This window comes from Pseudophryne corroboree, chromosome 6 (genome assembly GCF_028390025.1).
Source record: "Pseudophryne corroboree isolate aPseCor3 chromosome 6, aPseCor3.hap2, whole genome shotgun sequence".
NCBI classification, from domain to species: domain Eukaryota; kingdom Metazoa; phylum Chordata; class Amphibia; order Anura; family Myobatrachidae; genus Pseudophryne; species Pseudophryne corroboree.
In genome coordinates this window covers 254,184,674-254,199,488 of record NC_086449.1, presented here as the reverse complement: position 1 = coordinate 254,199,488, position 14,815 = coordinate 254,184,674, and the positions used below count along the sequence as shown (strand labels likewise).

Genomic DNA, 14,815 nt, shown 5'->3' with positions numbered 1-14,815 from the left:
ACAGCCCGGCAAGATGTGACCCCTAATATGCGCTATTTCCGCCCAGAGTCTTACCGTTTAACATGGGAATACGTCTGAAAAACAGCGTCCTGTCTACTTTATAACACATCAGCCTAGAGGGACCCAGCTGCTGCATTATCCTCAGAACATTTATTTTTCTCAACTCTTTTTTTTCCTGTATCTCACTATGGCACCTAAAAAAGCAAAGGGCACGCTACCTCCTCAGGTATCTCTCCCGATTCGGAAACAGAATCAGGCGTCCCCGCCGCCTCGAAGAGTGTCGGCCCCCTCCACGAAAAGTCCGAACGCATCCGATCTGCCCAGCTCGCTCTCAATGTCGGGCGTAGACCCGAGCTCTGACGCTCCCCTTACCGTGAAGACCCTTTGCCAAGTCCTGTCGGCCTTCAAATCGGACTTAACTCGCGACCTCACAGCTGCCATACGGGAAGTTAAGGAGGAGCTGACAGCCATTGGTGATAGAACCGACACTCTAGAACGTAAACTGGAGGAATTGGTGACGTCACATAATGAGCTCATAACAGCTCACGACCAACAACAAAACGAGTTGGACATGGTTAAAAACAAAATGGCAGATATGGAAGACCGTTCCAGACGGAACAATATTAAAATACGTGGAATACCCGATTCGGTTGATAACTCCGATCTGACGAAATACGCGATGGCCCTGTTTCGTAAACTGCTACCTGAAGCATCTGATGCGGAGCTGCTTATTGACAGAATTCATCGCCTTCCTAAACCTCGGTTCCTCTCCAGCTCCTTACCTAGAGATACACTACTCCGGGTGCACTTCTTCACCGTTAAGGAACGTATTCTCCAAGCTACTCGAGATGCAGAGAACTCTGATATCCTAGGAGGCTTGCAACTGTTTCCGGACTTTTCCGCAATCACCCTTGCTAAAAGACGCAGTCTAGCCCCGATTACCACCGCCCTCCGAGCCCAAGATATCCGTTATAGGTGGGGCTTCCCAGTGAAGTTGATTGTATTCTATGACGGCTCTACGTTTATTATATCAGAACTGGAAGCCGGAGTGAAGCTGCTCGAAGACTGGGACATCTCGGTGAAACTACCATCCTCACATGAGAGACGTCCTCCTCCTCGCTCGGAATGGTCCACTGAGTGAACATATTACGTAATTAATGTATTGTTCTAACATGCCTTTTCGTATTTCGTTAGACTTACCGTCTATATTATATTCTGTCTATGGTAGCCCTTACGGCTCTCGAACCCTCTAGGTGAGATACACCGTGTTCCCACTAATTCATATAGCGCATACTCTTCTACTTAAATGTGGTCCCTCAACTTTCGCCCCAGTTTACCTGTTTACCTGTTCACTGGCCTATCTTTCTAGTATTCGTTAAAGGCAGCAGACGGCGGTCTTCCCGCTGGCAATATACGCCAGTGCACTTGTGATATATTTGTGTTTTTCTGATGTGTATTTATACCCCTCGTACCACATATGTTTAGATAGAGATGTGCAGTTATTCCCCTTATATATTAACTGTTTGTTTTCTTACTGACTCTGGGCGGATTGAAGAGTCCGCCTGCCCCTCGTTTCTCTACTGCATTCATTTTTCCCCTGCAGTAGCTATGCAGACCCGATGTACTGGGTCGATTTACTTTTCTTTCCCTTTTGCTTTACTATATCTATGCATATCGCCCTGTTTCCGTGATTTTTGTATCCCCCCCCTCCCTCCCCCCATCCGGATGGGATGCCGTCACTTGCATGATATTCTAACTGAATAAGTATGGTTGGTATTCTCTCATTGAACGTTAAGGGCTTAAACTCCCCCAATAAACGTAGATTAGCCCTATCCTCCTTCCATAAGTATAAAGCCGATATAGTTGCCCTACAGGAAACTCACTTTTCCTCACATAACCCCCCTGTATTGAAGGATCATAGGTTCACTACTGGTTTCTTCGCTAACGGACCCTTTAAAAGAAATGGAGTAGCTCTGCTGTTTAGAGAGGGTGTCCCCTTTATTCTCCACTCACAAATTGCAGACAAAGCAGGCCGGTACTTAATTCTCACAGGTATTTTGGAGGGTAAATCCGTCACAATAGTATCTCTATACGCACCGAACTCGAATCAAGTGGCCTTTATTCGGAAGCTATGCTTACTTATCCAGAAGGTTCGGGTCGGCTCTCTAATCCTCTTAGGAGACTTTAACTTAGTACCTGACCCCAAACTGGATAAATCGTCCCAGCCCTCTTCAACTACACCTAAAACTCGCTCTGGCCCCTCACTAGCGCTGCGCAATGTGGTAGCAGAATTTGACTTATATGATATTTGGCGAATCAGCAACCCCTCAGGCAGAGACTACACGTTCTTTTCACCAGTTCACAATTCATACTCACGAATTGACCTCGTGTTATGCGATAAATGGACCTTGCAGGAATCTGGTGGGGTGGATATCCTACCTATCACCTGGTCCGACCATGCTCCGTTATTTTGGAAGTGGCACATTGGACCTGCCCCCGCTCCCCCCAGACCATGGCGACTATCTCCCCATTTGTTGCATGACGCGTTGGCCAAAAAGATTATCTCAGACAGCTTATCCCTATATACAGATACCAATTCCCCTTCGGATACATCATTACCAAACTACTGGTGTGCGTTAAAAGCGGTTGTCCGTGGCTCTGCTATTCAGGCTGGAGCAACGCTTAAAAAGCAAGCCAAAAGACTCCAACTAGATTTGGAAAAAAGACTTAAAATAGCTGAAGACAAGAATAAGTTACACCCCACTCGACTTTTACGTAAGGAACTTGCTGACATCCGCAGCCAATTACAAAAACTCTTGGTTTTTAGAACACAAATAGCTCTCAATAGACTACGGCAGAAATTCTATTTAGTAGGTAACAGACCCGGTAAAATGCTAGCTCGCAGACTCCGTGCCCAACAAGCTCGTAACAGAATTAAATTCATCCTTTCCCCTACAGGCTCTAAGCTTGCTAACCCATTAGATATTGCTAACCAATTCGCAGACTATTATACTAAACTGTATAACTTACATTCTGACCCCCTTACATCCCAACCTACCCCCGACACTATTCAAACGTTCCTTTCTTCTATTAATCTCCCTACCCTAACTCACGACCAACTAGACGCCTTAAATGCTCCTTGGACCGTAACAGAGGTCGAATCCACTATTAAAGCTCTACCTAAGAATAAAGCCCCAGGCCCCGATGGGTTTATTAACGACTTCTACGCTTCCTTTGCTGACCGCCTATCCCCCACCTTGACCGCTCTGTTTAATGAGATAACTAATACTGCTACCTTCCCTAAAGAAATGCTGGAGGCTCAGGTAGTAGCTATCCCCAAGCCTGGGAAAGACCCTGCCCACTGTCAAAACTACAGACCAATCGCATTACTTAATAGTGATGTCAAGATATATGCTAAATTGATAGCATCCCGACTTAGTGTTTATCTACCGCTATTGATTCATCCTGATCAAGCTGGGTTTATGCCTGGCAGACAGGCCTCTGACAATACCCGCAGAGTTTTTAACCTGATAGATAGGGCCCCTGGCACAGAGGGATTCTTATTACTCTCATTGGATGCTGAGAAGGCGTTCGACAGATTGAATTGGCTATATATGCGCACTGTTTTGATTAAATTTGGTTTCTCGGCCCAGATTCTGGCGTCAATCTTAGCATTATATACCCTACCGTCAGCTAGAGTTTTTAGTAATGGATTTCTGTCGGACGCCTTCCCAATCACTAATGGTACCCGCCAAGGCTGCCCTCTCTCACCTTTGATATATGCTCTTGGTATTGAACCCCTGGCAGCTAAAATTAGAGCAGATGCTGCATTCCCAGGCCTGACCCATGGCGGACTCGCCCATAAATTGTGTCTCTTTGCCGACGACGTTCTCCTCTTTGTATCTCAACCCTCCTCCTCTCTCCCGAAACTACATTCCATATTACACGACTTCAGTGAGGCATCATACTACAAACTGAATACAACGAAAACCGAAGCCTTGCCGATCCAATTACCCGATACACTCACGGCCGCTTTACGTTCTCAATATCCATACAACTGGAAACTCAACTCACTTACATACCTCGGGATACATATCCCCCCTACCTCCTCGGCTGTGTTCGATTTAAATCTCCCCCCCCTGATACTCACTCTCCAGACCCTGACATCCTCGTGGTTGCTGTATGAGATATCCTGGCTGGGACGTTTATCGGCCTTTAAAATGTCCTTACTACCCAAACTCATGTATTTATTTCGCACTATACCCTATTCTTTTCCCAAACCGTACCTCGATAAATGCAAAGTAGTTCTGACGAAATACCTATGGAAATCACACCCCCCAAAACTAGCACACGCTAGAATGATTCTTCCCCGACATAGAGGAGGCCTCGCATTGCCTGACCTAAGTATGTACCAGGAAGCATGTGTGCTTGCCCAATTGAAATCTTGGAACATATCCAATCCCGCTCCCCTCTGGGCTCACATTGAGGAGGTCGGGTGCATAGGATACCCCTTAGCAGATTTGCTTTGGACTCCTAAGGTCCTCCGTCCAAATGGTTTGAATGTTCTTCCCTCTACGGCTTCTTCCTTACGAATATGGGATAATTTGATGAGTAAACTTCCTAGCATTACTACCCCCCACACAACCCTTTCACTTAAAGCAGTGAGTAAGCTAATTCCCAACTTACACATCTCTACGTGGACTGCTTGTAATATTCATACCCTTGGAGACTTATTGGACGGAACTACCTTCCTTACATTCGCCCAATTACACGATAAATTCTCCCTCCCAAGTGCTGAACTGTTTCACTACTTCCAGATCAGACACTGGTTCCAAAGCCTACCCACAGTACAAACTCCCCCCAGCTCTCTGGCTCAGTCTATCCGATCCCGCATAGTATTATCTTCATCAACTAAAGATATAACTTATTGGTACAACACACTCATCTCATTAGTCCCATACCAAAAGTCTAATGCTCAGAGGCGCTGGGAGGGAGACTTGGGTATTCCCATAGCAGAGGCACAATGGGAGAAATTATACCGTTTAACATTTCGCATGTCTCGCTGTTTAAATCATTCAGAAATGCATGTTAAACTACTGAATAGATTATATCTGACCCCAGACAGACTGCACACCTTCTGGCCCTCCTGTTCACCACTATGCTGGAGAAATTGCGGAGAGATAGGGCATGTATACCATATTTTCTGGTCGTGTCCCCTTCTCCAAACTTTCTGGGCAGAGGTATTTACGCTAATAAATAAAGTTCTAGGCCTATCTTTAAGCCCATCCCCAGATCTGGCTCTCCTACATATGTATCCCCTGGAGGTATCATCCTCCCAGGGGTACTTGTTGGGACACATCTGTATAGCAGCAAGGGCAACCCTGGCTCAAGCCTGGAAGCAGGTGGCGGTCCCACCTGTTCTAAAGGTGTTTCATAAAGTTAATTTTCATTATACTATGGAAACCGAATGTATGCCTTATTCCTCCTCTGCCTCCTCTCCCATGGTGAAATGGTTCCATTGGCATGAATACGTCACGGAGGGGGAGGGCTCCACCCACATATCACACCCGGGGCTGTCCCCTATACAATTCAGTCTGAATGAGGAACCCTCTACTTCCTGAGTGCTCTATCTCCCATACTTTCCACTATGGTCCTTTCTACTAGACATTACATTTATTATGTTATCAACCGATTCCCACCGGTTTCTAGAGATGGAGTAGATAATCTATATTGAACTACCTATGTGCATTTCAAACTGTTAACATGTCTAGGATACCTGTATACCTACTTAGTGTTATGCTATCTGTTCTATATGTCAGTTGCATTTTATTGACGTGTGCATCCCTCCCCACCCTGGCTTTTTTTTTCTGTACCCCCTCCTTTCTTTATTCCCTTTTTGCATTCAATATAAAATTCAATAAAAACTATTGTTGTTAAAAAACCCATTCACCTCTGTTATCAATATGTGTATTTGCTGTATACCTCTGATTAATAGTCCATATTAAGTACATCCTGTAAGGAAAGCGTGTTCCTGACATTTACTTATTGCATTAATAAGACTTATTTTTATTTGTCAGGATCACCACCCTTCCCAGCTGGGACAGATTGGTTTACATGGAATTTACCTGCGAGCTTTCTGCAGAGGTCTAGATTCAATCCTTCAGCCTTATAGGCAAGCTTTATTAGACTTGGAACAAGAGGTAAGGCTAAACTCAGATTACTTTGTTCCTCTCATGCGGAACAAGTAGAGCTTGAACTGTAGACATCTACACTTTAATGGCCAGTGGTACAGCTGACAGGTGCCTCTTCCCATGTATACAATTGTTATGGGTGGGCATGAAGAGGTAACCCTTCATAACCTACAGTACCTGATTGCCATTTTTGTCTTTGATTCTATACTTGGAACAGACAGCCACTGATTATAAGATAGTTCCCTAATTATCCCTTATGCTTGGGATCAAGCCTTTCTTTGATGAGATGATACTCGTCAGTAAGATTCAGTAATTTTGCACTGTCTCTGCACATTAGCTGTTTTACCTTCAGTGCCAATAGACCCTCAGCCATGCCACCAAATGTAGTCAGATAAGATATGGGAGGAGTGACGTTTCTTGGCATACTGATATACAAAGGTTCTGGGCCAGTCATTTGTCTTGATTAACAATACTTAAACTATGCACTTAAAAACTAATGTGTCCCTGTTGTAGTGGGTTTAGTAGGATATACAGGGGTGATTCAGAGGTTGATGCAGTGACCACAGCAGCTATGTGTTTGGATGCAGCTGATGTGTGCAAATATGCTAATGCTGCAGGAGGCGTCTTGTGTTAAGAGACGCCTCCTGCATGCTTGTGTGATCCGCTTCTGCGTTTGAGGACGTATCATTGGATAACTCTGCGTAAACTTTGACCATCTGAGTAACTCTCCAGCTACTCAGTATGCCCATCTCACATTCATAGCAGAGGCCAGTAAATCACACAGCAGACACTGGCCTCGGTACTTCCATAAAACAGGGATGACACTCCCCTGTCTTCAGGAAGGCTTCCCCGTCCGGAACCCCAAATGGCTGCAGCCTGTAGATCATGCTGTGACTTAGTGGGCGCTGTGTGTGATGATGCAGAACCTGTTCTGCACATGCACAGAACGGTTCATGCACAAGCACAGTCCCTCCGCCATTGGAGTTGTACGCATACCATCGAGTTTGCGTACAACTCTGAATCAGGCTCTACAGATATGCTGCACCATCTCCTCCAAGTAACGTGCATGTTGTGCTGAGCTATAGGGCTTATGTAATAGTATGCAAGCTACTGGTTGTGTGAGGGAATTCTGGTGGGTATGTATTTTTAAAGCGCCAATCATTTACAAGGCAAAACCAACCTGGTTTTGCCTTGTAAATGATTGCCGCATTAAAAATATGAGCAGATTTGCCGGAATTCCTGCGCAGCCTGCGGTTCACAGGCTGTTACGTAACACCCATAGTGACTTTACAGCTGTTCAAAATGTTCTAGTGGGGAAATACCTATATAACAAGTTTTGTTGGTGATGTAAATTGTATCAAGTTTAGGAAAATGTATTACATTTTTTGTTCATCTTTTGATCATGCGGAGCTGTCAGATAATTTAGTTGTTTGTCTCTTTAATCTTTTTTTTTTTTTTTTTTTAATACAGTTCTTGGCTGATCCACATCTTTCAATTTCACATATTAACTACTCACTAGATCAGGTGGGTACTCGTTACATACCAACTATTTACCTGTGAGGTTTCAGTAGTATAGAGTATTGCCACTTGTAGAAAGCACTGTGTTTCATTTTAAAACAGTTAATTCAAAGTCTGTCTTTCTTTCTTTCTTTCTTTCTTTCTTTCTTTCTTTCTTTCTTTCTTTCTTTCTTTCTTTCTTTCTTTCTTTCTTTCTTTCTCCATTCACTGACTTTACCTCCCTTGAGACTCTCCCAAGTTGTGCAATACAGTGGTCTCTTGCAGTCACTTGAACTAAAGCTGGAAAAGAGGAATTACCCAAGAGTCTCGGGCGCTCAGAAATGAGGTGCTAAGCCGAGCTGCAACCGTAGAAAACGGGAAGTCACTCCCACAATGTATAAACAAAAAAAGGAAGATTGGTTGCGCTAAAATATTACATATAACAACAGTAATGTCAAATATTTCAATTTAATATTAAAAGTGGATATACTAAAAGATAATAATATAAACCATTAGTGGTAGGTACCAGTAACGAATGTTAAAAAATATACATAGTACATAGGATGAAACCAGGATTACCCAATTAACCAGGAATAGAAGCAGTGTTGGAATAATGAAGTACGTTCCAAATTTTGTTCCCCCAAAATGATTGTGTCCAGCAATTGTTAATTTAGGGAGGTATGTGAATGACCAAAATGATGGTTTTACCGCTAGAGGGTATATTGCTCCAAGGTGGTGATTGGTGAGCTCCTCATGCAATGCGGTAGGCAGAATTCAGCAGTTCAGCCAGAGTGCAGTCACCCTCCTGATGGATCTTGTACTGGAGTGTAGTGGGGGATGGTCTGGACTTTCAAATGAAGATTCCTGGTGTGGGTCCCTGTAGCCTGACGCGTTTCGCTGCACTAGGTGGCAGCTTTTTCAAAGGTACCTACCACTAATGGTTTATATTATTATCTTTTAGCATATCCACTTTTAATATTAAATTGAAATACTTGAACTAAAGCTGCCTAAAAGCTACAATATGTACAGTAATTTAGTGGGAACAATGCAGTTGGTTCTTTGTGGGAATATCCACTGCACTTGTCTATTACCAAGCTGTTCCATCTGCAAATGTTTACAATCCCCACAGCTCTGAGAGCTCAAAGCGACACTCTATAGCAGAGGTTCTCAAACTCGGTCCTCTGGGGCACACACAGTGCATGTTTTGCAGGTCTCCTCACAGAATCGCAAGTGAAATAATTAGCTCCACCTGTGGACCTTTTAAAATGTGTCAGTGAGTAATTAATACACCTGTGCACCTGCTGGGTTACCTGCAAAACATGCACTGTGTGTGCCCCCGAGGACCGTGTTTGAGAACCTCTGCTCTATAGTGTTCCCACTATCAATTCTGAAAATAGTCTAGCTACATTTTGATTGTCTGGGTGCGGTGTACATCACTCCTATAGAGATACATTTATTAAACAATCAATGGGAGACTGCACTAATAAAGCTGGTGCTGGTGCTTGGAAGTCACTTTAACTCAAAAGGATAAGAGAACCAATAAGAAATCAATATAATAATTTCCCTGCAGGATTAAAAAAGCAATAAGATTTTCAAAATAATGAATTGTGAATACATAGTGTATATTTTTTATTTGATTAAACTCTGAATAATATATATGTACAAGCAAAAAGTAAGTTACATAAGTGTTAGTGACTATGGTCCAAATGTATTAAGCCTTAAAAAGTGTACATACAACAAGAGAAAAGAGAGGACTTTCTTATTTGCCGCACTCTTAAGAAAAAATATAGTAAATTCGTATGAGTTAGTAATATTTAAGAATATAAACCATAACTTTTAATGAATCAATTAAAATATATAATCTCCTAGAAAATGTAAAAAAAATCGACTGATTAATATCATTGTATGGGTTTATGAGGCGGGAATAGCTGTGCTAATAGTACTAGGATTGTGGTCCAGAATTAGACTCAATTCGGCGTACTGTACCTCTGAAAACCTTGAAAAGTGATAAAGTGGAGTGTGATAAAGTACCAGCCAATCAGCTTCCTAACTGCCATGTCACAGGATGTGTTTTATAAATGACAGTTTGGAGCTGATTGGCTGGTCATTTATCACTCTTTATCACTTTTTAAGGTTTAAAACATTTGGTCCTAAATGCAGGTGGCGCCCCACAACTAAACATGCGCTGAGGTAGAGTAGCAGACACCTATTTTTCAACTTCCTCTATAAAATTGCATATATGTATTTTTTCCTTCAATAGTATAACTATATGACATGTAAGTGCTCTTCCTCTTTAACGCCCAATTATGTTTAGACTTTTCATCCATGTCCACTTGTCTATTTTCTTATTTTTGTCACATCTGTCTGCCGTGAGTAGAATTACGCTGTGAGTGCTATGTGCAGTTACTTTATGATAGCACTGCACTTTACATGACAACATGAAACTGGGAGACTGCAGATAAGAAACTGAAAAAAACACAATGGGCGAGATTCAAATCTCAAGCTCCCTCCTGCCACTTATCGCGGCCGCCGGCAGTATGCAATGTTGCTGCGGACGTGTGCGATAAGTTAATTTCGGCTTGCTACCCCCATTACTTTAGTCTGATTTAGGTTGCGCGCCTAAGGCCGAGTGTAATGGGCACGATAACAGCGATAAGTGGAGGCATTTGAATATCGCCCCGCGATCTCCCGTCACTTTAGACGGGAGATCGGGGGTACGCTAACATTTGAATTCCCCCCAATGACTCCTTAGGAAACGAACCCATACCTGATTTAACATTTTACACTCGAGCATCTAAAGTGTACATCTCTGTACACAAGACAACACTGGTGACTTAAATCTTTAATAATGACTTCCCTAGTCATATCTTCATGCAATAGTAAAACTATGACTGCAGTGATACTTGAGTTATCTCTGTACAGACTGAAACACTCAGTGATAATTGTAACTTATAAATCCTGCACATCTATTTTTGTATTTTTCTATTTGTTTGGGTGAAATTGTGAAAGTGACGTGAGTGCATTTAGTATGGTCTTGTTATGTAGGGGTATATATTCTAAGCTTTTGACAGCTGTCTCTTTCTGTGGGTTGTGGCCAAGGGATGTAAAAGGGCAGTTATATTAAATGCAAAAAAAACATAAAATGCCTTTTAAATCCTGCAACCGGAAACCGCTTTGTAACTTACCTGGTAGTTTCAACCTTTCCGTAAATGAATAAACTTTCTTTATTTTTCAGTTCCATCTCCTCTTTCCATCAGTAATGATTGTGGTGGAACAGATCAAGAGTCAAAAGGTACTTAGTAATGCAGTCCATAGCCCACAGTCATAAATGCCATTACTTTGTATTTCCAGCAGTATAGCTTATATAGAGAGAGAAGGCGCAGTGAGGTTAAGCTGTTGCTTTGTCATGTACATTTTAAGTTGAATCCTCTGCTGTCTGATGTCATCTCTGAACTTTGATCTTTTGTTGTTACATGAAGAGACAAGTCAATAAGTGATTCTTTTATATGTCAAGTCAATTTGGAAATAAAATAGTGTAACAAATGTCATGTCGTTATAACCTTTTCTGAGGACCAGAAGGTCAGATTTCATTGTATGTGTGCTTTCTGCGTTTTTCATTAGAATGGATGCAACATTCAGTGTAGGTATGTAATCTTTTGTCTGGTACACCTGAACTTGTTGTTTTCTACATAATGGGTTTCTCTGTTATTTGGCGCTCCATGACAAAAAAATATAATTAATTACTTTTAAAAATAACAGCTGGTTAACAAAAAAAACATTACACACACATATATATATATATATATATATATATATATATACATATACACACACATATGTATGTATGTGTATATATATATATATATATATATATATATATATATATATATACACACACACACACATGTATGTATGTGTGTATGTGTGTATATATATATATATATGTGTGTGTGTGTATATATATATATATATATATATATATATATACACACACATATATATACCTATACACATATGTATGTGTGTGTGTGTATATATATGTATGTATGTATGTATGTATGTATGTATATATATATATATATATATATATATATATATACATATACATATACATACACTGCTCAAAAAAATAAAGGGAACACTAAAGTAACACATCCTAGATCTGAATGAATTAAATATTCTTATTAAATACTTTTGTTCTTTACATAGTTGAATGTGCTGACAACAAAATCACACAAAAATTATCAATGGAAATCAAATTTATTAACCTATGGAGGTCTGGATTTGGAGTCAAACTCAAAATTGAAGTGGAAAAACACACTACAGGCTGATCCAACTTTGATGTAATGTCCTTAAAACAAGTCAGAATGAGGCTCAGTAGTGTGTGTGGCCTCCACGTGCCTGTATGACCTTCCTACAACGCCTGGGCATGCTCCTGATGAGGTGGCGGATGGTCTCCTGAGGGATCTCCTCCCAGACCTGGACTAAAGCATCCGCCAACTCCTGGACAGTCTGTGGTGCAACGTGGCGTTGGTGGATGGAGCGAGACATGATGTCCCAGATGTGCTCAATTGGATTCAGGTCTGGGGAATGGGTGGGCCCAGTCCATAGCATCAATGCCTTTGTCTTACAGGAACTGCTGACACACTCCAGCCACATGAGGTCTAGCATTGTCTCGCATTAGGAGGAACCCAGGACCAACCGCACCAGCATATGGTCTCTCAAGGGGTCTGAGGATCTCATCTCGGTACCTAATGGCAGTCATGCTACCTCTGGCGAGCACATGGAGGGCTGTGCAGCCCCCCAAAGAAATGCCACCCCACATCATTACTGACCCACTGCCAAACCGGTTATGCTGGAGGATGTTGAAGGCAGCAGAACGTTCTCCTTAGCGTCTCCAGACTCTGTCAGGTCCGTCACATGTGCTCAGTGAGAACCTGCTTTCATCTGTGAAGAGCAAATTTGCCAATCTTTGTGTTCTCTGGCAAATGGCAAACGTCCTGCACGGTGTTGGGCTGTAAGCACAACCCCCACCTGTGGACGTCGGGCCCTCATACCACCCTCATGGAGTCTGTTTCTGATCGTTTAAGTAGACACATGCACTTTGTGGCTTGCTGGAGGTCATTTTGCAGGGCTCTGGCAGTGCTCCTCCTGTTCCTCCTTGCACAAAGGCGGAGGTAGCGGTCCTGCTGCTGTGTTGTTGCCCTCCTACGGCCTCCTCCACGTCTCCTGATGTACTGGCCTGTCTCCTGGTAGCGCCTCCATGCTCTGGACACTACGCTGACAGACACAGCAAACGTTCTTGCCACAGCTCGCATTGATGTGCCATCCTGGATGAGCTGCACTATCTGAGCCACTTGTGTGGGTTGTAGACGCCGTCTCATGCTACCATTAGAGTGAAAGCACCGCCAGCTTTCAAAAGTGACCAAAACATCAGCCAGAAGCATAGGAGCTGAGAAGTGGTCTGTGGTCACCACCTGCAGAACAACTCCTTTTTCTCTGACGTCCTAGTGGATGCTGGGACTACGTAAGGACCATGGGGAATAGACTGCTCCGCAGGAGACTGGGCACACTAAAAGAAAGATTTGGTACTACCTGGTGTGCACTGGCTCCTCCCTCTATGCCCCTCCTCCAGACCTCAGTTAGATTTCTGTGCCCGGCCGAGCTGGATGCACACTAGGGGCTCTCCTGAGCTCCTAGAAAGAAAGTATATATTAGGTTTTTTATTTTACAGTGAGACCTGCTGGCAACAGGCTCACTGCAACGAGGGACTAAGGGGAGAAGAAGCGAACCTACCTGCTTGCAGCTAGCTTGGGCTTCTTAGGCTACTGGACACCATTAGCTCCAGAGGGATCGACCGCAGGACCCGTCCTTGGTGTTCGTTCCCGGAGCCGCGCCGCCGTCCCCCTTACAGAGCCAGAAGCAAGAAGATGGTCCGGAAAATCGGCGGCAGAAGACTTCAGTCTTCACCAAGGTAGCGCACAGCACTGCAGCTGTGCGCCATTGCTCCTCATACACACTTCACACTCCGGTCACTGAGGGTGCAGGGCGTTGGGGGGGGGGGGGGGGGGGCGCGCCCTGAGCAGCAATAATATCACCTTGGCTGGCAAAATAACCACAATATATAGCCCCAGAGGCTATATATGTGGTAATTACCCCTGCCAGAATACAGAAAAAAGCGGGAGAAAAGTCAGCCGAAAAAGGGGCGGAGCCATCTCCCTCAGCACACTGGCGCCATTTCTCCCTCACAATTCCGCTGGAAGGAAGCTCCCTGACTCTCCCCTGCAGTCTACACTACAGAAAATGGTAAAAAAGAGAGGGGGGGCACAGATTTGAGGCGCAGTAAATATTATAGCAGCTATAGGGGACATAATTCAGTTAGTCCCTGCATTATATAGCGCTCTGGTGTGTGCTGGCATACTCTCTCTCTGTCTCCCCAAAGGGCTTTTGTGGGGTCCTGTCTCCTTTAAGAGCATTCCCTGTGTGTGTGTGCGGTGTGTCGGTACGGCTGTGTCGACATGTTTGATGAGGAGACTTATGTGGAGGCGGAGCAGATGCCTATAAATGTGATGTCACCCCCTGCGGGGCAGACACCTGAGTGGATGGACTTATGGAAGGAATTACGTGCAAGTGTCGACTCCTTACATAAAAACTTTGACGACATGCCAAATGCGGGACAGCCGGCTTCTCAGCTCGTGCCTGCCCAGACAATTCAAAGGCCATCAGGGGCTCTAAAACGCCCACTACCTCAGATGGCAGACACAGATGTCGACACGGATACTGATACCAGTGTCGACGACGATGAGTCAAATTTAATGTCCACTAGGGCCATTCGTGGCATGATTGAGGCAATGAAAGAGGTTTTACACCTTTCTGATATAAACCCAGGTACCTCAAAAAAGGGTATTATGTTTGGGGAGAAAAAACTACCAATAGTTTTTCCCCCATCTGAAGAATTAAATGAAGTGTGTGAAGAAGCGTGGGCTTTCCCTGATAAGAAATTGGTGATTTCAAAAAAATTACTAATGGCGTTCCCTTTCTCGCCAGAGGATAGGTCACGTTGGGAAACTCCCCCTAGGGTGGATAAAGCGCTCACACATTTGTCTAAAAAGGTGGCACTACCGTCT

General features: G+C 43.5%; 1 protein-coding gene across 1 annotated transcript in view; it reads left to right on the top strand.

Moving 5' to 3' along the window:
- Positions 1 to 14,815, top strand: part of TUBGCP4 (tubulin gamma complex component 4) — a 164,657-nt gene that overhangs the window by 31,285 nt on the left and 118,557 nt on the right. The window contains exons 3-5 of the mRNA XM_063925919.1: positions 6,078 to 6,200; positions 7,662 to 7,715; positions 10,924 to 10,980. Of these exons, the coding sequence (XP_063781989.1) occupies positions 6,078 to 6,200; positions 7,662 to 7,715; positions 10,924 to 10,980 (234 nt within the window). The remainder of the gene's footprint in view (positions 1 to 6,077; positions 6,201 to 7,661; positions 7,716 to 10,923; positions 10,981 to 14,815) is intronic.